The 27452-nt window shown below is 35.5% G+C and overlaps 1 protein-coding gene across 1 annotated transcript in view; it reads left to right on the forward strand.

Annotated features, from left to right (window-relative positions):
• GABRA4 (gamma-aminobutyric acid type A receptor subunit alpha4) overlaps positions 1 to 27452 on the forward strand; it is a 69080-nt gene that overhangs the window by 21484 nt on the left and 20144 nt on the right. The window contains exons 6-8 of the mRNA XM_081062297.1: positions 92 to 235; positions 1888 to 2040; positions 8012 to 8271. Coding sequence (XP_080918423.1) covers positions 92 to 235; positions 1888 to 2040; positions 8012 to 8271 — 557 coding nt within the window. The remainder of the gene's footprint in view (positions 1 to 91; positions 236 to 1887; positions 2041 to 8011; positions 8272 to 27452) is intronic.

The raw sequence follows: 27452 nt of genomic DNA on the forward strand, positions 1-27452 counted from the left end.
TTCTTGAACATGTCTAATATTCTTTAGTGTTGACCATCAATGCTGACCAAAAGGGACACGGACTCTAACCACATTCTTTGCTCTCATTCAGATGCTTATCCAAAGAGTGAGATGATTTATACTTGGACAAAAGGTCCTGAGAAATCAGTAGAAGTTCCAAAGGAGTCCTCAAGCTTAGTGCAGTATGACTTGGTTGGTCAAACTGTATCAAGTGAAACTATCAAATCCATTACAGGTGAGATGTTTAACGATTAAATCAATATACTACTTGGCATTAACAATGGAGTGTTGTCCTAGCTTTTTCACGGTAATATCTAGTGTTTTCAAGGGACAGCAAAAAGATTCCAGAAATAGTTGATGCCTAAATCACTGTTCAGATTTTTCAAATATATAATCTTGTTTTGGTTTAAAGTAAAATCTGAGTTTATGAGATGTGAGTTGGTTTTCTTATTCAGAAACAAAAGTCTGTAACCAAATATATTAAAATTATTTTCAACAGAATTCTGAGACAGGAAGTCTGACCACTGATTTTTGGAAACTGGATTTCCCTCTTTTTTTTGATGCTTTCCCCAGATCTTTTTTTTTCTTGACCAATTTTGTGGTGCCACCTTCTCCCTCTTTTCAAAGTAAAAACAAAATATAAAGCTGAATTACAAAATATATTAAGAGTATACATTAAGGTGTTACATGAGTAGATGGATGATTATTATTGACAATACTTGGTCTGTATTTGCTTTCAGAAGGTGAGTGGAATCATCATTGGATGCAGTTTTTATCGTACTTAATGGGAAATTTGACTGATTATTGCTGGTTCTAATATGATTCCTTACATACAGATATTTCTATGGAAAAAGTATTTTTTGAAAAAGTTTATTTCCTAGCCTGCAAGTGAGATTGAAAACAAATGGGATTTGACGCTTCTGAATCTTGGGTTTTATAGTATGAGAATAAGACTACTGCTTCCTAAGTAACTCTCTTGATATGTTCCTGTCAGATGTAACATTAAAAATATTTATCAACAACTACCGTGTTTCCGGGAAAATAAGACCCAGCTGGACAATCAGCTCGAATGTGTCTTTTGGAGCAAAAATTAATATAAGACCCGATATGATATGATATGATATGATATGATATGATATGATATTAAAGACCCGGTCTTATATTATAGTAGAATAAGACTGGGTCTTATATTAATTTTAGCTCCAAAGATGCTTTAGAGCTGATTGTCTGGCTAAGTCTTATTTTCAGGGAAACAAGGTACCAGAAATCTTGTGGTTTGTTTTCTTATTAGCTTATTAGGTTTTTATCTAAATGCCAATAAAAGATGGTTGAACTCAGGGATATTATATATATATCTCTTTTTATTTTTCTTCATATATATAACATTTAGAAATACAGCTCTTTCCTAAAACTAAGGCAATAAGGCAAGCTCTTCCTAAGTATATGCGTATATGTAATGTTTATCTGTGTATTACGGTTCTTTCTAAAATTAAGCTCTGCGTGTGTGTGTATTTCCATTTTTCTAGTGATTTTCTATTAAACTTAGGTCTAAATTTCTCTCAAAAGATGCTGAAAATGAAGGCAAAGTGCTCCCACAGTACTAGAACTTTAAAATAGAAAAAGCACTGTAAGAATTTCTTTAGTTATAGCTTAATTTATTAAATTGCTTAATCACGACATTGAACCAAAGTATTTTTCTGTATAATGGTATTCAATATCATTTCCCCTCCCCTAATTAGGAACTACATATTTCTCAATTTGTTTGCTATGCACAACAGATAACTTCTTTGCCTAGAACGCTTTTTACTAGTCTGAAGTATGATTATGAAGCCATTCGATAATTGTCTGTAGAACCAATAACACATTTTCCTCATGCTTTATTTGTAGGTGAATATATCGTTATGACGGTTTACTTCCACCTCAGACGGAAGATGGGTTATTTTATGATACAGACGTACATCCCATGCATTATGACAGTGATTCTTTCGCAAGTCTCATTCTGGATAAATAAGGAATCAGTTCCAGCTAGGACCGTATTTGGTAATTGCAATTCATTTCTTGGGTATTTTTGTTCATGTTACATTTTGCTCATGATTTCATGGGAATAGCTCTTAGATATTATTTCTAAGAAAATATTAAACAGTAATATGTCAGGCTGTACTGAATAAAGAATCATATAAGCTTTCATTTTCATCTAGCCAATACAAAGTAATAAGTCTTGAGGGGATATGGGCAGTTCATCCCTTCCTTCAAGGCTGCGTCAGATTTTCCTTATTGAGGTCAGGCTGATAAAGACCAAGCATGAATCTGGATAATAAATGTACTTTTGATGGTATTCTTGGGCTCCTAGCTTAATGCTATACAACTAAATTAAAATCATATTTAGGTGTTAAAATGAAATGCACTGGGAGCTTAAAATAAAACAAATAAAAGTCATGGCTGAATGAATATGAAAGCCTTAGAATAATTTGGCTTTTAATGAAGAGGAACAAAATGCAAATGGTTTAAATGCATTGAGTTGGAAGGTATTATATGTTTAGTTTATTAGCATATTGTTATATTCTATCTACTTTTCTTTTCTGAACGCAACATGTATTTTTTTCTCTTTGTTTTTATAGCGGCTTTCTACATATCACATTTTAAACTATATACGAAGTCCAGAACATATGTGTTTTAAATTTTTATAGCTGTTAAGTAAGCCTTTTACATATCCAGTCATGCTTTTAAATAATGAAATTTGTTATAATGATATTTACTTAATTTATTATAGTTCTCCATGCGTTTTCTGTTGACTGTGAGTAGCAAAAACATTCAGTAGTAGGATAAAAAGGAAAATGATCAGAATGATCGGGAATGGAGGTACACTCCTTATAGGAGATGTCAATCTCCCTCTGCTTTTTCTACCTGGTAGGATCAGAGTACTGGTACAATAGTCCTTATCACACAGAGCTGAAGGGATGCTGGTGAGAAGAAACTGTGGGTAGCTGAAGCTTCTCATCCCACTTCCCCACCTTTTTAGAGAACTGATGATAAGGGTATCTTAGTGTCTTCATTGGACTTGGATGTGGGGATATTTTCCATAGAAACCCCCTCCCCCCCACCTTTTAATCTTAGAGAAGATATTGGAATCCTACTGGTGAAATTTACAGAAGGATCAGTGCTGGGGGGACAGGGGGGTGGGGGGGATTAGGGTGTGACCTCAGGAAGACAATGAGTATGTATAATGCCACAAATTACTTCACAGAGTTATGAGAGTTCAATTAAAAAATAACTACATATTGCAAGTATTGAGTAAGTTTTTACTTTTAAAAATAGTTGTGAAAGAGAGAAAACAACAAATCTAAGTTTGGGACTACAATAGATTAGGATATAAAACCAGACTCTGTGACTTATTTTCTCCATAAAACTGTGAGGATATATCATTTCTTCATAGACTAGTGAGAATTTAGATGTATATGCAGCACTTATTACAGGAACACTTAGGACATGTTAGCTATTCTCTCCCATACTTCTCTACGTAGTGATTTATTTTGTTCTGACTTGATTTCCTTGATTTTTAATTGTTTTTTAAAGAAAACATAGTTCTATTGTGTAATACCAGGCACTCTGCTATTATCTCATTTAGTGCTCACACGAATGTCAGGTCTTTTATGCATCTTGTTCAGAAGCAACCTGAATGGGCAGGAAGTGTCTGCTGAGGCTGAGATCCAAGTCACTTCATTTTTCCTAGTACAAACAATACAAATATTTCAGGAACTATCAATATTGAAAATACAATCACTGGTACACATATTATCATCTTTATTGTCCTAAAGAATTTCTAGAACAGAAAACACTGGCCCATCTTGGTGCCTCTGAAGTGGAGGTAATATAGTGTGATAGGGCAGATTCTGGAGCGAGGCAGCCTAAGTTCTAACCCCAAGGTCTACCGCTTATTAGCTGTGAACCTTCAATGAGTGACTTCTTCCTGTTTCCTCATGTGTAAAAACAGGATGAAATCCTCATAATTGCCATGAGGATTAAATGAGTTAATTTGGATAAAGCACTTGGAACAATGCCTACCAGACAGTAAATACTATTTGAGTGTCATTTATTATTATGGCGTTCATGCTGCCATCTACCTCGTTTGAGAATCACTATTTGATGCTATAATGTAAATGTCCTCTGTATTTTATTGTTATTGAGATTGCTGGTAGCTGCTATTCTGTTTCACATGTACCCAAATAATAGAAATGTCCAGTGCTGTGGAGAGGGATAGCATTGATTACAGCTGAACCCACCCAACATTCCTATCCAGATAAGGACATTAAGTAGCATATAGTAAAGACACTGGTAATGTTATTAATGATGATGATAAGATTTGCCATTGGCTGATCGGGGTCATCTTATTTAATCTTTACAATAACTCAATGAGGTAGGCATCGTTAATATTTATGGGTAATGACTCAAAGTGATTAAGAAACTTGTATAAATTCACATACTTCAGAGTGATATACCCAAGACAATTTCTGTCTGACTTTGGGAACTCTGCCATTTCTACTCTGCCATTCTGCCTTCACAGGGGGTATGAAGATGTGGGGGCTTGTGGAAAACTCCAGAGCTGCTGAGTGAGAGTGGATGTATGTACTGAAGATAATTTGTGGGTAGCTTTTTCCACTAGAAATGTGACATTTGCCTCTGTTTTGTGCTCATGTGCTGAGATACTGGCTTTGATAGACCAGGTAAATTATGCCCAATAATGAAGTCTTCAAAGACCTGAGATATGTCAAAATGGTAATAATTAACTGTTCAGTGAGGCTCCAGGATAGTATTTTCCTAAGGAAGTTAAGTTTTAAGTATTTGAGGGGCATTAGCAATCTATTTCATGTGAGATTTAGGTAAAATTTAATTCTGGGCTAGTATTTATTTATCTTTCCTAATTCTCATTTTCCTCTTCCTCAAGAAGAGAATTTTCTAGGTCAGGTATTCACTAGAGATCATGCAAAAACAAAACAAAACAAAAATCTGTGTAAATATGGGAGAGTGAGCTAAATTCTCTCCAAAGGCTTTCTGTCTCCAAAGTTGTATGCCTCTAAGTTTTGTAATTATTCCAGTATAGTAAAACAGTAAACCTGAGTAAATGCCAGCTGGCATATCTAAATCATTACTTGTTCGTTTTCTAGGAGTGGGCAGCCAAAATTTTACTCTTGTGTACAGTCTTAGCCTATTCTTACATGTCCTCTCCCAGCTCCAGGGCCAGCATATTCAGCATTCTAAAAACAGGGACTGGCATCAATATTTGAATGTGTCAAAAATATTCTGTGGTTATTGAAATGTTTTCAAGGGTAGATGCCAGCTAAGCCATTTACAACAGATGCACTGTCTTCCTAGATGCAGAGGAAGCATGGCTTCTTGTTTGAAGGGTTGGCTTCTGTTTGCTATTCTGTTGGTATTTATTTAACAAAATACTCCACCTAAAACAGGTGGAATGAGCACATTCCTGTCATGCCAGAAGTTTTTTTTTTAAAAATTTGAACTCTAGGCAGGTAACTTTTTAATGTCTAAAGGTATGGTCACTTCAAACTGTTAGTCAGCGGTTTATAGCAGTTACTTTCCTAATTTGCTGACAGTCATAAAATATGAACCATGATTTCTGGCGGGGTACTTCACACACTTTAAAATCAAATTGACTCTAAACAATGAGAGAAATGGAAAGTGGCTACAGCTCCAACATCTTTTGCATTGATATCCATGGCATCAGTTAACATCTTCATGATCCTGGTGATGGACCCCTTGACAATCAAAAAGTAATATCTGGATTCATGGCTCAATAATTTGCATTGATATTCTGCTTACTCAACATTAATAAGGTAATTTCTTCATATGACAGCAGGAAAAGATGAAGAGCACTACTTCTGATCCTGAGAATAAATCATGTTATTACAAAAAAATAAATCATGTTATCGAATAAAATCGTGTTATTCAAAGCAACCTGGGGAATCAATCCTAAATTGCTTATATTTGAGTTTGAGTTTCTTTGTTGGGTATCACATTTTGTTCTTTGTAGAATTTTCTGAGTTCTGAGTGATATTCTTATTTAGTCTGTTTATATTTTATTTCCAAGTACTTACAACATAATTTCTATGTTATTGGAGAAAATATACCTAAGAAAGTTGCAGAACATTTTTGAATATTTACTAGGCCATTAAACTTAAATCAGTTTTTCTTCTTATTCATAATGACTTATTTTCAAACTTTGTAGCTAAAATTTTTCAAAATTAATTTAGGGTTTATTCAATACATCTTACAGCATGGAAATGATACCATTTTTCTGAGATTTAAAATGGAGGCCTTCAAGTTATAAAGTCTTTTTTCTGAAACAAAGTCTAATAAATTCACAACATTACATTTTCATAGATATTTAGGTATCTATATGTTTGACCAAATAAACACATTTTATATCTATTTTTATACAACTAAATTGCTAACTATATCACAAACTTTTTTAAAAATGGGAATACAACCAAATTCTCATATTTCTTTTTCTGTGTAGTTTATGGAATGTTTTTAAAAGATCTATAGCTCATACACTGTGCAGTTGCTCTAATTTTTCATGTTCTACACATTGACAATTCAGAAGGGACTGTAGAGAAAATGGATTGGTGAAGAGCTGGGAAAAAAAATGAGTTTTTATTTACTGTGCATTCATCATTTGCCTGGCACTATGTGATATATTATGGTAAATTCTGAAGCAATGTTAGACACGTCTGACTTCACAGAGGCTACACCTAATCAAGTTGTGGAAACAAGGCTTGCATACGTGGAACAATTAGGAAACAATGCAAGGCAGAATATGATGAAATGCTGAGTTGAGGAGACAATATGATTTCTCCCTAAATCAAAATATTTTTTTTCCTTTTTGTTGCGTGAGGCTCATTATCTCTTTAGCTTAACATGTATTGTTTGGCTTTCAGCTAGGAAATGGCATAGATTGGAATACATAGTTTCGATGCCTTCATCATCTTCCTCATCATTGTTGGAATTATATAGAATGAGTTTAAATGGATATAGTAAATCCCCACAAAAATTTCCAAGCTTAACTAGATAACATGGATATAGATAAGCAAAGATGCAGAAAGGGACAACTATACAAATATTAGCATCCTCAAATAATTCATTTCTCTATAGTTCTAGTGGCAAGTGGAATTTTTGCATTGAAAATGGGAACTAATCTTTTTCCGGGCTGAGAAGGCGTTCCTGTAGGCGATATGCTTCAGAATCCTATTGATGGAATAGAAGTACCTCTATTGCAAATACTTTCCTTCCAACTATAAATTGATGGGCGGTAGATTGTCTACTATTTTTCAAGCCAAATTGTTGTAGAAATCTATTTTTCAGGATTATACCTATATTATTTTATATAAATTAAGGTCTTTTACAACTAGTAAATTTGTTATTTTAATGCAGTAGGTAATATTCAGTTGAAGATTGTAAGTATCTATAATTTGTGCTTTTTCTGGTAGTGATTCTCAATAGCCAGGGGCCATGTCTATCCCAGAAATTCTGATAATCCAATTTTCAGTACTGCTAATTTTCCACTCCTGGTTGAGAATCATTGTTTCAATAAGTAGCCCTTTCTGTTAGGTGTGTGTGTGAGTTTCTTAGGTATGTTGGCTCAGATACTAGTAACGGCCCAATGTATGCTAGCTGTCTAACATACTTACAACTTTTATCGCAAACCCATATGTAGGTAGGTATCAAATGAAGACCAGTGAGTTTTCATAACTTAATCCAATTCACACTGAGCCAGCAACAGAAAAGCCAGGATTTGAACCATGTCTGTCTCACGCCAAAGGCTGTGCTAATTTCATCGAACTACTAGGATTAGAATCTTCCATCAAAGATGGTTTGGTTTGAGTTATTATAAACTTTGTTACCCCCACCTTGTCAAATCCGTAGGGTGTTTTTTTTTTTTTTTTCTGCATAGAAGTAATGGTAAAGTATTTTGACTCTTGGCTCTTTTGTTTTGAAGGAATAACCACAGTCCTCACCATGACGACACTGAGCATCAGTGCGCGGCATTCTTTGCCCAAAGTGTCCTATGCTACTGCCATGGATTGGTTCATAGCTGTCTGCTTTGCTTTCGTATTTTCGGCCCTGATTGAGTTTGCTGCTGTCAACTATTTTACCAATATTCAAATGGAAAAAGCCAAAAGGAAGACATCAAAAGCCCTCCAGGAATTGCCAGCTGCCCCCATGCTGAGAGAAAAGCATCCTGAAGCACCACTGCAGGTATTTGACTTAATCTTCTTCAATTTAAGATTTCAGTTTCTTGATCAAATTTACATTGTCAGGGGAAAAACTGAGAACTTGAAAGTCCCAATGACAATTTGTGAGTCATTTAAAAATCCAGAAAAATTTGAAAGTATGATCATAAATTTAAACTTTAGAACTGTGATTAAGGGCTTAAAAATTAAACAGCTCTGGATGAGCCAGATGGAGCCGGTTGTTTGAAAGTTCCTTTCGGATTTGAAAGTTTTTGACAGAAACGGGCAAAATCTTGTGTACACTATTAGGAGAAACCTGTGGACATCTTTGAGTGGGTTTTAGTAGAGTTCATTGAACAAAATAAAGCAGTGGGTTCTTAACATGGCTGCACATTAGAACTACCCCATGGGGCTGGGTGGGGCCTGTGCCCTTGTATTCAAGAAGAAAATCAATAAACAAGAACACCCACAGTTGTAGTTGATGCATATCTAAGATTGAGAATTCTTGTTCTAAAGGGCCAGATCTGAAAGGATGTGGAAGCCTAATAAGAGCTACTGTAATTTACACTGGGCACTTAAAGGATTCTTTGATTTAGTGATTCTGTGATTTAGAAAAAAGAAAAAACTGTGAGTTTTTCTATGGACTCTAGTTGTACAAAAAGAGCAAGATAATTATGAAAATGAGAAAGCAAACAGGCAGCCTCCCTTCCTCTTCCTCTTTTTCCTCCTTCTCCTCCTCAGATATTCTGCTCTCTCCTTCTCTTTATCACTCTCACTTTACTCAGCTCCTTTCTTGAACCAACAAGGTGTCTAGTCACTTATACACAGCTTTATTGTTGCCACATAACACTCTAACACTCCTTTTGTCTGCATGTCCCCAAATCAAAGTTTATACAAATAATCAACTTTATTCTCCATACTAGGTGATAACGCATTCCCTTACTTCTTCATCTTTTCTTTCTTTTTTTCATTCACTTCACAAATATACACATTCAATACAAACTATGTGCCAGATCCTGGTTATGGTCTGACAATCAAGAATATACACCCCCACCCTGGACAAAATATTCTACTCTGTGGAGCTTACATTTAAATATATAGGGAGAACAAGGAAAGGGAGACAGACAATTTTTAAAAACATAAATAATAAAATTCTCAGTGTGTTAGATGGTGATAGTGCTATGAGAATGCTGAAGTATCAAAGGGGATATAAGAAGTCCTAGGGCTGTGTGAGAGGGATGGGATTCCAATCAGAACACAGGTGGTCAAGGAAGACCTCCCATAGAAGATGACAGTTGAACAAATGAGGTTAGGTGTTCACCCTGGCAGGAATTAAAAATTTCGGGTCCTACAGTTTATAGTTCTCCTCCTACATGGCTCTGGGCACTGGTTCTCCTAGAATGGCATGTGAACAGGTAGGAAAATTGTGACTTTTCCATTAAGCAAGTTTGAATAGTTTACATTTTCCTCTAAAGGAATCCTTTTAATTAGATTTGCGAAATTATTAGAATGGATTTTGTATCATATTTTCAGTTAAAAAACTGATCTGCAGTTTAATTCTCTTTCCCATTCCCCATTGGTAGCCCTCTGTGCCTTTTATTGTTGTTTTAGTTGCTTTGCTTTGCTGTGTTGTGGCCTTGGTACACGTAGAAGAATTTTACATACTATCCCTTTAAGAAAAAAATCAAGTCTTGGATATATTTATATATTTATTTCCGTTTTCTAATTTATGATTTATTTTAATTCCACCTTTTGGCAGGTTATTTTATTTTTGTTCTTTTTCTACCTCCTTGAGTTTAATTCTTACTAATTTATTTTCACTGTTTCTTATTTAATAATAAAGTTTCCTTTATTACAATGAAATTTCCTTTGCATATAACTTTGGCCATAACTCATTACTTTTGAAATATGATATTATCATAATTATTTGCTAAACATTTTGCTATTATATTGCTGTTTTTCTCTATAAGCTAAGAATTATTTGAACGATAATATTAAAATTTCCAAGTAAGATTTTGTTTGCTTATTTAACTTCACTGTTTATTTTTAAGTGTATCAAATTGTGTTCAGAAATGTTACTTGTACAGATTTGAATCCTATAGACATTTTTATTATGCCCTGAATTATGCTGAAAGCTTATAAATGTTTGATGGCAATTTAAAAGGAATTGATTTTTAGTTATTAAATCAATTTTACTTAAAACATTATTATTTCACCCTCTTAATCAGTCACCTCTTCCCTTCTTAATCTTTAAAATATCAAAAATGATATGAAAAATTCTCTCAGTAGTTTTGAGATTGTGTTAATTTGTTTTGCATTTTAACAATTTTTGTTTAATATACTTTGAAGCTATGATAGTCAGCATGTAAAGATTCATAACAGCTCCAATTCCGTATCAGTCTATGCATGTAATCATAAAATAACCTTTTTTTTTGTCCCATGAAATGTGTTTTTCCTTTAATTCTATTTGGTCTGATTATAATATTTTTGAATATTATTTTTGAATGTTAAGTTTTGTAATACACTTTTATTGCTAAATTTTCATTAGTCTTTTCTCATGTACTGTGGAAGCTGTATGTCATACTTTTATATCACTACTGGCTAACTTTAAGCTTTAAAGCAATGTATTTTTTAAAAAATCTAATACTATAGTTGAGAAAAAAATGTTGACCAAAGTGCCATCTATGAAGTCATTTTTATTAAATCATACCTAATAATAATAATAATGGAGAAATATTCCCAATTTTGTGTAAGTCAACACAAATCAACAAAGAAAATAACACAATGTATTTCTACTTATGATTTTCTAATAATGTTGAAATTATAGAATATATATACTGACTCTCCCACATAGCTATTAACTCCCTCCCAACCCAGGATTACTCTTGTCTGAATAATCTGGATGTAGAGACATATTTCTGTTCATAGTGAATTGCTGTAGTTCTTTTTCCGTTTTTGCAAAGTGATGAGATTCCTTGTACTAGTGTTACAGTGGAATATTATATATACTTGAAAGTACCACTTAATCAGAACAACACTATTCTTCAGAACGTCAAAAGGTGGGAAGAGAACCAATAATCTTCTCTTTGTTCCTTGAAGTATATCTCTTGACTATAGCAATTGTTGTCACTGGTGAATGCTTGGGTGAGAAGATCCAATTGGCTAAGTCCACTCTGATTCAGTAACTCCGGTTGGCAGCATGGGCCATGTGCTGTGTGCAAATGGCATAATCAAGATCAAGAAAATGAAATTTATTTGTGAAGGGCATAGAGTCATAGCATTTAAGGATTGAGAAGGAACTTTCTAATAAATATAGTCAAAACATGCATCATTTGCTTTATGTCCTCTATAATGTGTAACTGTGTGTGTGTGTGTGTGTGTGTGTGTGTGTGTGAGAGAGAGAGAAATAACTTATATCACTACAGCAGTCTACTTGAAGAATATCTGTGTACTGAAGACAGTGATGAATGGGTTGGCCTACCCACTCTTCTGACTCCAGACTGCTGCCAGAGCACAGCTGGCTTTGGAGTGTCAGTTATCATTGAGTGGCTTCAATATCAAGTTTACTGTTGAAGGCTGAGGACACATTAAAATTAAGGGTGAAAGAGAGGAGAAAGATAAATAGGAAAATCAAAAAGGGGAGAGTATTAAAAGCAAAATTTTAAAACATATTACTGGAAAGAAATATAAGAATCTTAGGAGGTTTGCAATTTCAGTAGAGATTCTAATCAGGCAGGTGAAATTTGCTTATTCAGCTATGTGTTCTAATGTGTATGGCTATTTACTTATTTGACTGATGCTACCATTGTTTAAAACATATTTAAACTCCTCCTTTGGAATTGCCTTCAGAGTCTACATGACGTGGAAATTCAATAGTCCTTTGGGTAAGCTCAGTAGTGGTTTGAGTCATTGTTACCATATGTGACCTATGGACTGTTAATGGCTTGGCAGAGGTTTATAGTGACCATGTCTATTCTTTGGGAATTGAAAAGCTTTCGGTTTCTGCAATATTCATGGAGGAAGAAGAAAAGGTCAATGGGCAGAATCTAAGAGCAGCTTTGGGCAGCTTGAGTATGTCTTTGGGCATCTCGGGAGGCAGAGCAGCTGTTGTTTTGGCTCAGCATTACCTTGATGCTTTGACTCTATCTATCCTTTTTGTATTGGAGTTGAGGTCCATTCTCATGGTTCTATCCTTCCATACACTTACCACTTCTTAAAGTAGCTATTCTCTCACTGTTGCAGGTGATTTTAACTAATAGGATGTTTTGGAAAATAAATAACTATAGAAAAAAAAGGGAAGATTTCTTTAAAAAAATCATTTGAGAATATATTCTATAGTCCTTGTTTAGTCAGAAAGTATGCATTAATGTGTGCATATTATTATATCCTGTGAAAAAATCCAGTGATATAATAACTAATATTACTTAAGCTCTTAAATTGTATAAGGTACTATGAAATATGCTTTACATGTATTACTTAATTTCCTGCTCACAATGACTATTTTATGACTATAGATGATAAAACTGAAGCTTACAGTTAACTGCTATCTTCAAGAAATGGCAAACATTTCTTGAATGATAAATGGTACATTCTTAAATGGTAAAAAATATTTAAATTAATTCAGCTGTCTGAGTGCAGAACTTCTTCTCTTAAAATGTATTTTACAGTATTATAATATGTCTATTAGGAATAGGCATTAGAATATATATATATGTATATATATATATATATACCCTATATATATACATATATATAGGTTATATATATATATATATATATATATATCAACCTAACAGTCTTTTGTTCTGTGAATAGATAACAATGACAAAATATTCTAAATGTTTTATATTTGCCAATAATAATTTTTACAAATATTGTATATATAATTTAATCCTAAAATCTTATAAAGTATGTTATATTTTTTATCCATGTTTTAACTAGTAAGGATATTGATAATAAGGGATCAAGTAATCTGCCTAAAGTCACTTATCTGGTAAGTGGCTGGGCCACATCAGCAAACTCTATACTTTTAAGCCTCAAACCTTAATGAATGATTAGAGATTTTGGGTGAGGGAAATGGAAGATGAGATGGATGGTGCTGGCAGCATTCACTAGGATAGAGAAGAGAAATGAAGCACGTTTAATGATGAAACTAATTACTTCAAGTTTAGATAGGTGAAAATTTCCATAGTAGAACATTTTCTCCTATCCCACGATAATAATGACTTTATTTTTTCAAACTACAGATACATACTTCACTGCTTACCTTTCCTTTCCCATCTACCTAATTTCTATTTCCCTTTAACTATTCTTTGTGGATTTTTCAATTTTAAAGTGTTCATAGATTCTTACGAGGATATTTCTAAAATTAAAGAGATATTGGCTCTGCTTAGGGTTTTTTAAGAAAAAAAGGCAATATAAAAAAAGAATATATAAATAATTCAAGATACACTTTGGATTCCATAATTCAAGAGCACTCATGAGAATCTTCTTTTTAACTATCCATTCTTCAAAGTCAAACTCTAGCCTTATTTTCCACATTTGGCTCATTCTGACCGATCTCAAGGATCTCAAGGATATGGTCTCAGGGATCCACATTTACAAACGGAGAGTAATAATAGAACCTATCAGAAAAGCTTACAGTATGGATTAAATTACATCATGCATATAAAGTACAGAGCATAGTGCTTAGTACCCGGTAAATAACAGCTATGATTATTGTTATTCCTTATTTCTTTAAACATATTCAACATTTAAAGTATGCATTACAGAATTTATCATTTATAATATCCTGAAGTATTTTGCATGAACTGTTTCTGATGTAATTTTGTATTCACCTAGCTAATTGTCAAGTTCTTTAATAACATTGATCATAGCTTCATTCTTTTTTCTCATAGAGCAGATAGCAGTGTTGAATAGTTACGGTTGTTTAGTAATGGATTATAATGAGCTAACTATAGGAATCAGACAACAGGAAATGTGATGCCTCTAAAAACCAATAGACAGAGAGTGCCAAAAACATGTATGCACATTTTAAGAAAGGAAAACCATTACTCAATATATACGCATAACAACAGATGAATACAAGTCACGTTTGATTTCTACAATTGCAAGAGGTGCTCAAAGTGATTACCATCAGTATCCAGACACTTCTGATTACAGTAAACTGCTGCTTGAGCAACATGACCAACGTGTCCACTTATATACATTTTTTTTGGCACCCCCGGTATTCATCACCAATTTCCCCAAACATTTGTCTTTCACGTAAACTCTTTGTAACTGGAGTAAATGTGAACATAAGGCAGGTGTTAAGTAGGGAGGTAGAGCGGGGTCATTGAGAGCATCTAGAGCAGCAGGTGATCATTCTTAGCGTTCTGAGACGCACCATCCACAATTGGACTTAGGTAGCAGGCAGCGGGAGAGACCTGTAGTGGATGCGTTGAAAACAAAAGGCCTCAGTAAAACTAGAGGTGCAGCTGTGCATTACGAGGAAAGGGTGGTTACTGTCCTTTGGTCTTTTAGTCATATCATTTGCTCAGGTATTAGTGATGGTAGGAGACATCAGTGTTAAATACGATGATTTCCCAGAAATTAGTAATACGTAAGCTTCATTCCATTCCAACAGGGTGTACAAACTAGGTCAGTTTCAGATTTTCATTTCAATCATTCTCAAAGCTCCTCTTAGAAATGCTGTTTTTTGAATAGTTGAAACTAGCATGCAAAAAACTTTCATTTTTTCCCCATGTGTTCTTATTTCTTTCATGTCTTAACTTAGTTTAAAATCTCTTTCCTCAGCCTTTTGAAAAAGGACATGAAGCAGTACTGTCAGGTCACCTAACAGTTAGTGTGTTTGTGACAGTAGTTTAATGACATTCTTTAAATATGATATAAATTGTACCTCGCCAAACGCATACCTTTTTCAGTACAGAATGTTCTGTAGTTAGTAATGCTCTTTAGGCAATGAGTGATTATGTAACTGCACAACTCTTAAACTATATGATTTAAGTGTCAAAAATATCAGAATTGTTTTATCTCCAGCCATGTTTTTGATCTATTAGTTTTCATGTGCTGATTCATGGGAAATTGTTATATTAATGTATGAGAACAAATCTCAGCTAGGCATTTAACAAGCATTTAACAAGCAACTATTATGCATCAGTCACCATCCACGGCACTGAGGATTCAAAGACAAAATCTAGGAACTTAGTCTCATGAAGGAGACAGGCTATTAATCTTGTGATTGACTGTATTTAGTTTATAGAAGTATAATCTGAGTCTTGGGTTTAGAATAATTCAAACATGCTCATGGTAGTGTAAACGTACTCTCAAATCTCACTGCTACCTTAAAACGATCTGCTGCAATACTGATCTATATATCCAATTACGTACTGGGAACTTAGGTTTGTTGAATCTTTAGTAAGTGCCAGTGTGCTAGGAAAACTGTGCTCACTCCCTTTGTAGATTTGAGGATAGAGGGGTGGGAGACATTCAATAAATAATTTCAAATATTAAATAAAGATAAATGTGCAAAATACTGTGAAGGAGAGGTATAAAGAGGATCATGATAAATTATATCAGAGTTAAGCTGAGACTTCAAATTAGTCTGATAAATGAAAAAAATGACAAGGGATATCATTCAAAATGACAAAGGGAGGAGAAGCAATCAATTTTAGTAGCTTATTGAAACAATATTGTGCATATTTTGGTAATTATTGGCAATAACATCACCAGGGAAGAAAAATGCCAACATTAGCATTATAATTGGAAATTTAGGCTATTTCCTACTCTAGAAGTGAAATGCCATAATTGTAATGCAACATTAGGAAAGCTAGATATATTAGCTAGTGTTCAAGGAAGGAGCAAGGCATCTTGTAAATCTACTTGTAAATCTCGTAAAAATACAGTGTAAGGTGTGTTTGTGTGTTTGTGCATGTGTGTATGGTACAGATACAGATTATTAGTAAATGTGTTCATTTATTTTTACGTATTATCTGTTTATAAATATGGCAAAGGAATAAGCTGTGAAGTGTGTTTATATAGTACATAGAATTTGGAGAGGCAGCAGGTTGCCATCATCATCATCATCTTCTTCTTCATCATCATCATCATTTACTGAGTGTCTATGTGCCACACACACACACACACACACACACACACACACACACACGTATATATATATGTATATATATACATATATATGTATGTATGTATATTTAGTGGTAGTTGCTTTAACCATATATGCATATGAGTTGTATGTACATGTATGTATGTGTATACATATACAACCCAGGATGAATTGTTCTGTTGCTATACACATAACTTTATGGTTGAGAGATGAGCCTTGGTGAAGTATTTTGGATACTCTCAGATGCATGATGTTCCTTCTATCCTAGAGAAAACAGGCAGGCAGGTAAAAAGAGGATTTTACATCTATCTACTCTCACTTCTCCAGTGTAGCTTTGATCATATAACCCAATATTTGGGTTTGCATTTCTCTCTCTGTTAGATGATGAAGTTAGGCAAGATTATATCTAAATTCCCTTCTAATTTAAAAATCTGTGTTACTACAAACTCATCCGCTCTCTATAACTAATGTCAGTTCGCTTTATTCTCTTTAACACGTGCTTACTTTAGTAAAAACTGATTAGGGAGATGATGGTTCCTTTTGGGTTCACTGACATCAAATTAAATATTCATGTTATCTTAAAAGTATTACTGTTATTTTTGGTTTGAAATCACCTATTTTGCATACATTATTATATTAAATTAATAATTTTTTACAACATAAACTCAGAAGAATTGTTTTATAGATTGTGGGGGAAATTTGAAAGAAATTCAAGACATAGTTTTTGCCCTAATTGAATTTATATAATGTCAGAAGGCAGTATAATGATGAAATAATCAAGTGGAGCAAATGTTCTGTAGGGACTAAGAGATGATGTACAGAAATGTGCTAAACTTTGGGATGGGCTAGTAGGGAACTCAGCCTGGAGATGAGGTATCTTTTATTGCTTGTAAGCAGATGAAAGAGTAGCAAGGAAATGAGCCAGCTCATTACCGTAAATATCATTAGTTGGTTTGTGATATTTATGGACTAGCTTTAGAATCATTCTAGCATTGCTATATAATTAATAAACTGTTACTGTATTGTTGGAATTTCAATTACTCCTCCAGCACATATGGCACAAATTTTCTAAGAACCTAGAAGGTGCTCAAGAAATACCTACTGATTGATTTCATTCCTCACACAACTGAGAGGGAGGCTCAATTGTTGGGTATAGTAATATATGAAAGAACCATACATTTCCCCTGGTGAAATTTCATCAAAAGTGTTTTTGGGGTGTTTCAAAATTTTATTAATTTGGTGATCCTCTTCTATAATAGCAATGAGTGGGCTAGCACTTCTCTTTAAAATAAAAAAAATTCAGTCTGCTTCAAAAATATATAATCACTTGAAGCAAATTCCCTCAATATTTAGCTACATTTTCCAGCATGTTCACTTCTCTAAACTACTGAGTAAGATTGTTCATTCCTTCTGGTTTATTTGGCTAAGCTGCCAATTTCCCTCTTGGCATTTTTAGGGGCTAATTTTCCCACAACATAATATACATAGCTAAATCTTCAGCTTTTCCCTCAGCCTCCGATGATTTAGAAGTTTCAAGAAACATCAGTTTGGGTATTACTTATTTTATTTTACTTAAATGAATTAGAGAATATTATGCACCAAAAATGACTTTGGTAGAAGAATATTATTATGTATTTTGGTTAATTTAAGGATGGGGCACTTTCTACTTAGATTTTATGGCATGATACATTTTTCTTAATATTTTCTAGTGTGTATTCTCACTGTGACTAGTTTCTTTGCTTGAATAATACATTCTATTCTTTTCCAAGGTCTCTTTCACTGCCCTTATTAGTGATCCTGAATTTTCACATTCCTCTTAGTTATTCTGTAGCATTCTTTCTGTTTCTGTCAGTTTCTCTCTTCAAATTTGACTTCAATTCTTATAATTCTATTATTTTTTGTTTTGTGTTTCTTTTTTCTTTTTTTAAAGATTTTTATAAAAAATGTAGCTGACATACAATATCATATTAGTTTCAGGGATACACCATACTTATTCAGCATTTATATACCTAACGAAGTGATCACCATGATAAGTCCAGCAACCATCTGACACGGTACCACACTATCACAATATTATTGACTATGGTCCTTATGTTGTACATTACATCCCCATGACTGATTTGTTTTATACCTGGAAATTTGGACCTCTCATTCTCTTTCCCCCCTTTTTAAATTTATCAATTACAGTTGACATTCAATTTTATTTTACATTAATTTCAGGTGTACATCCTATGGTTAGACATTTATATAATTTAAGACATTATGCCCTTGATTAGTTTAGTACTCACCTAGCACTATACATATTTATTACCATATTATTGACTACAGTCCCTGTGTTTTATCTTACATCCCCATGACTATTTTGTAACTACTAATTTGTAGTTTTTAATCCCTTTACCTTTTCACCCTGCTCTCAACCCCCTCCCATCTCTCACCCCAACAAGTGCAGTACCCCTCTGACACCATACATAATTATTAAAATATTATTGACTATGTTCCTTATATTATATCCTGCATCCCTTCCATGGCCGAGCAATATTCCTTTGCATATATGTACCACCTCCTCTTTATCCATTCTTCCACTGATGGACACCCAGGCTGCCTCCACATCTTGACCATTGTAAACAATGCTGGAATGAACATATGGATGTACATGTCCCTTACAAGTAGCATTTTGGGTTTCTTTGGATAAATACCCTGAATTGGGATTACTGGGTCCTTCTTTGTCTCTTCTTATATATAGTCTTTGTTATAAAGCCTATTTTGTGGGGTATAAGTATTGTTACCCCAGCTTTTTCAGTGCTTTTTTTTTATTTCCATTTTCATGAAATATATTTTTTCAACCCTTTACTTTTTGTCTGTGTGTATCTTTCAATCTGAAGTGAGTCTCTTGTAGGCAGCATATGTAAGGGTTTTGTTTTCTTATCCATTCAGCCCTTCTATGTCTTTTGAGTGGAGCATTTATTGCATTTACATTGAGAATAATTGTTGATAGATATGTAGCTATTACCATTTTATTATTCATAACTTGATTTTTTTTCCAACTTAAAGAAGTCCCTCTAACATTCTTTGAAATATAGGTTTGCTGATTATAAATCCCTTTAGCTTTTTCTTGTCTGAGAAGCTCTCTATCTGTCCTTCAGTTTTAAATGATAGCTTTGCTGGGTAGAGTAAATTCTTGCTTTTCATCACATTGAATATTTTATGCCAATCCCTTCTGGCCTGCAAAGTTTCTGTTGAGAATCAGCAGACAGTCATATGGGAGCTCCCTTATAAGTTACTAGTTGCCTTTCTCTTGCTGCTTTTAGGATTCTCTCATTGTCTTTAACCTTTGTCATTTTGATTGTAATGTGTCTAGGTGTGGGCCTGTTTGGGTTCATCCTGTTTGGGACTTTCTGCACTTACTGGACTTGTATGTCTATTTTCTTCACAAAGTTAGGAAAGTTTTCAGTCATTACTTCTTCAGATAGGTTCTCAAACTCTTGCTTTCACTTTTGTTCTTCTGGTATCCCTATGATATGAATGTTGTCATGCTTGATGCTGTCCCAGAGGTCTCTTAAACTATCCTTGTTGTTTTTTTTGGATTCTTTTTTTTTTTTTTTTGATGTTCCTATTAGATGTTTTCTACTACCTTGTCTTCCAAATCACTGATTCAATCCTCTGCTTCATCTAGTCTGCTGGTAATTCCTTCTAGTGCATTCTTCATTTCAGTCATTATATTCTTCACTTATGAATGGTTCTTTTTTTATGGTTTCTGTGTCCTATTTTATGCTTGCTATCTCTTTATTTAAGTTCTCACTAAGTTCCTTGAGCATCCTTATAACCATTGTTTTGAACTCTGTCTCTGATAGGTTGCTTACCTTCATTTTGTTTAATCTTTTTCTGGAGTTTTCGCCTTTTGTTTCATCATTCTTTTGGCTGCCTGTCTGTGTTTGTTTCTATGTATGAAGTAGAACTGCTACGTCTCCCAGTCTTGGCCAGGTGGCCTTATGTAGTATATGTCCTGTGGGGCCCAGTGGCACAGTCTCCCTGGTCACCTGAGCCAGGAGCTCCAGGAGTGTCCCTTGTGTGGGTTGTGTGTGCCCTCCTGTTATAGTTGAGCCTTGATTGCTTTTGGCACATCAGTGGGTGTGATTGACCCTCAGGCTGACTGGCTGTGGGTTTAGCCACATCCACAACCTATGGGCTGCTGTGTGGGAGGCTTATCCCTCTGAGCAGGATTTGTCCCAGTGGTCTCTCATGCCTGTTGAGACCATCCTTGTGGTGTGCTATTTGTGGGGCTAATTGAGCTGTGCTCTGCTGTGGTCTGAAGTCAACCTATAAGTATAATACGTTGGTTTTGGGTCCTCTTGGGAGGGGATCTGCTGCAGGCCCAGGTCAGCCAGTGCCTGTGAGTGGCTGGGGACTACCTGGTAGGAGCTACAAAGCAATCCATAGTTGTTTGCTGCCTTTGCTAACCCTATAGGTGTGTGGGAGAGGTCATTCTGCAAATTGAGCTTGGAGAGACTCAGGAAAAGTCTCAGAGCACACTGAGACCATTTCCCCTCCTCCTGGAGCCTGTGGACTCCAATAGTTTTCAAGAAAGAGTGCAATATGGCTGGCTGCTTGACGAGGATGTGCCTCCAACAGTGCATGAATTGGTAGAGCAGGATCCTACCTGAGTCAGCAGGGTGAGCAGCAGAGCTCACCAGACCAATCAGATTCAGATTTGGCTCAACATAGGAATAGATGACACTTGTCTGATGGCTGCATGAGAGAAGGACCCCCTCACCATGAAAATGCTGACTGTCCTCCAGTCCTCCTCCTGAAACCATGCACCTCAGTCTGCTCCCTTTATGTCTCTGAGGCCCTGTGACTTATTACCCCTCTGCTGGAGCCCAAGGTGAGTGCCTGCGAGTGAGTGAATCTGTTTAAGAGGACATCTGGGTTTCCTGCAGCTTTCCATCCCACCTAAAAACTGTTTTTCACAGCCAGGTGTTGTGGGGGCTCCCCTTCCTGGCACCAGTACTCCAGGCTGGGGAGCCTGATGTGGGGCGCTGGAGTCCCTCACTCCTCCAGGGGAACCTCCTCAGCTGAGATATTCCTCCCGATTCTCAATCACCACAGGAGGTTTGGGGCCTTTTCTGCACCTCCACCCCTCCTACAAGTCTCGACATGGCTTCTTCTTTATATTTAACATTTTTAGTTATGAGTTCTGTTTGGCTAGACGTCAGGTGGTTCTCCAGGTTGTCTGTTCTATGATTTAGTTGTAATTTTAATATGTTCATGAAAGCACAGGGGCACAGTGTTTATCTACTCTGCCATCTTGGATCTCTAATATCTTCACATAGATGGGGATTTCCTTATTCTGTCAAGTCTTATGATTCTCCAACAGGGTATTCCAGTGAATTATTCTTCTTTCTTAAAATCGCTCTCAAATTCTCTCTCTGTCTTTTTCTTGGGGATAGGTTAGCTAGGACAAACTTTCTTAATTAATTTCACTTAGCTTTTGTTTGGCTAATTGAAAACAGTTGTGGATTCCATAGTCAGAAAAAAGGCTGTTTTTAGAGGATTCAGAGAAGGGCATGGGAGTGTGAGGATGAGGTTAGGGTTTAGTTTTTCTGGGAGCACTTTCTATTTTTGCCTCCCTAGAAATTTTTTCAAAGCCCAGTCAGCTTAATGTGGATATCAAAGGGTCCCTTGAAAGTAAAAAAAAATAAAAAAGAAAAAAAAATTGTAGGATGAAAATATTAGATAAAGGGAGGAAGTACAGAGGAAGACAAACTTCACCATTTAGCACATCTTTACTCTCTCTTTGGCCAGGACTTTGGCAAAGGCAGATTGACATTTTCAAAGAGAACTTGGCAAAAGGTGGTGAGGATTCTGTATCCAAAGAACAGAATGTCAACTCTTCTTATACAATATGAGTATACTATTATCTGTAGCTTAACCACTTGAGCACTTGTGAACATCTAGGATTAGTATCTTGGACAGATTTGAAAAAAAAAAAAATTTTTTTTTTTTTGAAGAATGCTAACTGTAAGACCAATGTTTAGCACAGGCCCTAGTGCCCAGTAAATAAATGCTCATCCAATTTGTTGACTGAGTCAGTGAAAGAGTAAATGAATGCAATATGGTCTCTACAAAATATTATTAATAATATTAATGGCAAAGGGAATGAGAAGTTCTGGATGACAACAATAAGAGGGAAAACTTTCATAAACACATTCCAGCATTGCATTTTTACTTTTTGAGGCCCACATAGAGTTCTGGGGTTACTAAAGGACATGTGTATAACTTTTTTCTTGACCCGTAGCCCCCTTGTTTCTTTGGAACTCTCCCATGTGAAGCAACGCCTACCCCTGTATGTGCTTTCATTGGCTGTGCCTTTGATGCTTCATTTTGTTGTTTGGTCTGTCTTTGTCTCCTAATGTAGATGGGCTACTTGATAGGAGGTGAGAGTCATGCTCACCTCTGCTGTTCAGGCTGGCTATACCTGGAACACAAGGAAAAGTTCTGTGGGTTTATGTGGGGAAACAAAAAGGATCTAATCAATACCCTTCTGAGAGTTGGTTTGAAGGGAGAAGTTCTGATGAGGTCATCCTCCTTGCAAGAAGAGAAGAGACCTCCTTGGTACTTGAAAGGTGCTTCTCTGGAAAGTACACAATAGCTGGAGAACCATATAGTAACTGGATAGTTATATTCTTAGAGCAGATCCTAAATTTAAAAAAAAATGTGGGGGCAGTGATGAGTGGAAAGCATGGGCTGGGTACTTGACCTCCACTAGATGCTGCTTCCACAAAGAAATGAGCCTGTGATTTGTTTTGAGAAAAGCCAAGTTTTGTTAGGTTGGACCATATTGAAAACACCAGTTTTGCTTGTCAAAACTGGTTTTATAAAAGCTCAAAAATACTCTTTTGAAAGTGATGATGACTCGTGCATCTGACTTAAAATTGCCTTCATCAGGGGTGTCTTTTTGACAACAAACAGGTAATTAGTAAGAAATTGCCCTAGTAATTATAGTGATGATTATCATTCTACAATTTGTTCTTAGTTTATTTGTTTTCAAGACAAAGATTTAGGTTGGAGCGGAGAGTGTCAAATCCTTGGAGCTATTATTGGTGTGCCTGGGGCTGATGGGGACACGTCCTCTGTGGTCATCTTAATGCTCTCAGTAGGATTGTTCAGTTAGTTTATTGTATTTTGTTTGACTTGAAGCAGTTGAGGCTTGTACAGACGCAGAGCTTCAACAGGCTCTCTCCCCTGTGCCTAGCTCACTAATGCTGCTTCTGCAAGCAAGAAAACCTCTTTACTAAAACCTTAGCTGATCCTGAAAAATGTTAACATGCTTTCTGCTTAATGTTTGCCAACGGGCTGATCTAAAAATGGCACCAAGGAGGTTACCTATTATCCACAGAACAAGAATACATTTTCTGGACTGAAATAGATTATGTTCAATGGGGACTTGATCTGCTGACAGAGTTATATTAGTATCCCTGAGCAAATCATAAAAATAGAATGAGATTTTATATGGTGAATCCTGTTTATTTATTAATTCAAAAAAATAAATCTCTCCTGTAGTAGCATTCAATATTTAAGTTGTTTTTCTCTTATACTTATTTTTCTAGGTGCTTCTTTATGAAATGCATTTATAGTTCAAAACTCCATAAATCATTCATTTTTTGCACATTTGCAATAGGTAATAGCCCTTTACCATAGCCACATTTATTTTATCAGCTACATTACTACATATATTTTAAAGCAGTGTTGTGATGCATCATTAAGATAGAATATGGAAAGATTTAACAATCATTTTTTTTTCAGTGAAACATGAATATTTTTTCTGTGATCGTCAAATTCCCAGCACATTGGAAATCATTATTTTTTTTCAGATACTGTATAATGGATAGGTTTACTTAGTCCTTTTTTACTGCAACTGACAGAGTTTATGCCTATTGTCCTTGTAACCTACCCAGTTTAGCAGATACTTTTGTTCTGGACAAAAGTATCCAATCTTGACCAATCGACTAGATAGTTCCCCTTTGATGAAGCAAATGTAAAAAAAGCAGTCTTCTTTTAGCATTGAAAATTTGTTAAAGTATTTAAGGTAAATGTTTCCAAATAGCAATTTAGATATATATAACAGTAATAGGCATGGTATAATGGAGTTAAAGGTTAAAATTACAATCAATAGAGGGTTTCAGACTCTCCTGAGATAATTATTGGCTACAATTAACTTCCTTGTTACTCTCTAAGTCATTTTGTAGCCATTAAGTGGGACTAGCTACTCACAGTATTAGAAATCGTAACATTATAAAGTATCAAAGTTCCAAGACACAGAAAACTGAAGAAAACAAAGAAGTGAAAAGTATCTCAGGTCTTCTTGTGCTACAATGTTAGTAAAAGGTACAGGCCAACTTTTATTTTTTATTTTTTTATAATGTAAGACAGATAGATACTGTTGCTTTGCTCTCAGGGATTTTATCAGACTTCGTCATTTTGGGAAAAAAAATATACAAGATACAAAAAGATGTAGAATTTGGAGCTGAACCATGTAAGGTGAAATCAGAATATGAAAGTGAGAAGAGAAATACTGAGTAAGGTGTCCTTTCTTCTGTGTCACTTGCAGGGATCTGATTTATGCATTACTTAAGCACTTTAATTTTTAAGATTTTTTTTTCTGAAACACCAATTGAGGATATCCTAAAGTTTCATCACAGGTGTTGGCCTGATTGACAATAGACGCTGGACCTGTACTGGGAAGTGAGAGGTACAAATATAATTGTTACATCTGGATAGACCACTGCTATTATTTGGAATTATGGTATTCTGCTTGATAGAACTGATTTAGCACTGGGTAGAACAGCCTGATTCATTATAGAGCTGTTCATCTCAGAAATAGCTACATTAAATATGAACAGTATATATATATATATATATATATTTATTCCAGGACAATCTGCCAGCACAGTAGAGTGAGCACAATCATACACTCTCAGCAAGTCAAGCAATGAGATGGAATTTGTGGTTGGTTGCTTTTTCACTAGCTCACCGTAATATTCTTCCCCAGTTTGAAAGCTTTCCTCAATCTGATTATTGTATGTACACCATCACATTCTTTGTGTCATTAATATCCTATTTTCTGTCTGAGGTTCCCTTTATTTATGGTAATAGCTTGATAGAGCTCCAAAGGATATACAAATGGGATTATTTTAATGGTTAAAGTACAAACTGAATGCTCAATGGAGGTCTTATGGCTGTTTCAGTTCAGCGGGAAGGGTTCGTGGACTAGGCCTAAGTAGGTTCACATTAGAACCACTTTAAAGAGTGCAGCAGCCTCCTGACGTATTGATGGCAGGTGATAGATGAGGATAACGAGAACATAGCTCCAAGTAGGCTGTTACCTCTGTAACAGCAGTTTTCTTGGTGTTGCCATTTCTGCATATGGATGCCCCATGCTGAGCAGGTATGTAGGAAATCCTGTTTATCCAGGTACCCGAAGATCCAAAAAGCTCAATTATACAAAAGCATAGCTTTTTGTAATATTACATAGCGTAACTTATATATGCATATGATATGATATAGTTTTAGTGCTAAGTTAGTTTCTATGATTTCCAGATACTTTGAAAAGTGACAATGAGTATGTAAAAAGGGATTCTGTGAAGCACACAAAAAATTTAATCAGAAACTCATTACAAAGTTTAATGTCAATGTTCAGTTTCCTCACAAACCACCAAGCTGACATTAAGTGTTGTCCCATTCTTCTTTTTAGAGTGATCATTTTAACTTCCGTCCTCAATTACTCCACCAAGCAGACAAAGAGAGCCTATGAAACCTGAATCTCAGGCTTTCTGAGGCATTACTGAATATTGCCAAAAATGTGTTGTACAAGAAAACATTTTTGAAGGTGGCTGTCATAAGACCCCTTCTCCCACTGGTTATCCACATGTATTTCTTACAACGTGAGGCGGATTCTATGTTCCCTCACCCTTGAATGGGGGTAGGCCTGGGGCCACAGTTGAAGTGGTGCTATATGACTTTGAGGCCTGCCCTCTCGGAATCCTTTTCTTGGACCCAGTCTCATACTGTAAGGAAGCCCAGGCCACAGGGAGGAACCAAATGGAAGGAATTTCGACTGACAGCCCCAGTGTCAAGTGCCAGGCCTGTGAGTAAGGATGCCTTCAAGGTCACTCGAGCCCCAGGTGCTCTGACTGAAACTACATGAAAGAGCCTGAATGAGAGCCACTTAGCTGAGTCCAGCCAACCTCCAAACCCATGGAAGATAAGTGTGAAGGATTGTTGTTGCTTCAAGTCGCCGTCGTTTAGGGTATTTCTTATACAGCACTAGGTACCTGGAAAATACATGCTTTTCAGTCAGACATACTCAAGTTCAAATACTACTTACCCAAACTCTTGCTAGTAGGATGATATCAACCACCTGAATTATCTTTCTTTACCTTACAGATGTTTGATTTGGAATATTGTAGGTGCTCCATAAATAGGAGTTTCCCCACTTCCCTCCCTCCTTTCCCATTTCCTTCTTTCTTTCTTTTCTCCCATCCTTGCTTCTTTCCCTCTTTTGCTTGCTTACTCCTTTCCTTCCTATGTAATTTCAGTTGAGTGCAGCTGCTTTTGTGGTGGGCCATTTTAAACTGGAATGTTAGTGCCAGGTGTGGGTTTAATTGAACTTTTACTTAGAACACAAGTAGACAGAAATCAGGATGCGTTTTTTTTCCCCCAGTGAAAACTGCTGAATCACTGGTTCCAAAATCGGCATAAAATATGCTCAGACCTTCCACAGACAGCATGTGTGATGTGATCAAGTGCTTTGGGAAATGGCCTAAACACATTTTTAAAAAAGGAATGTTTCCATCAGTTCACAGCGAACGTTATCTGGATTCAGTTCAGGCGCAGAAAGTCTTAAAAAGCTAGATAAAGGAAATGAAGGCATGAACAACATGTTATTTGTGGGAATGACATACATTATCTCCTTGGCAACGGCAGCGTGGCATGCGGGTTGGAAATCTATGTTGTGTCATCTTGGATGCCTGGAAGTCACTGTTTCCTATGGAAACAAAGGAAAGAACAACACGAGGAAGAAA

This window comes from Rhinolophus hipposideros (genome assembly GCF_964194185.1).
Source record: "Rhinolophus hipposideros genome assembly, chromosome: 1".
Taxonomy (NCBI): domain Eukaryota; kingdom Metazoa; phylum Chordata; class Mammalia; order Chiroptera; family Rhinolophidae; genus Rhinolophus; species Rhinolophus hipposideros.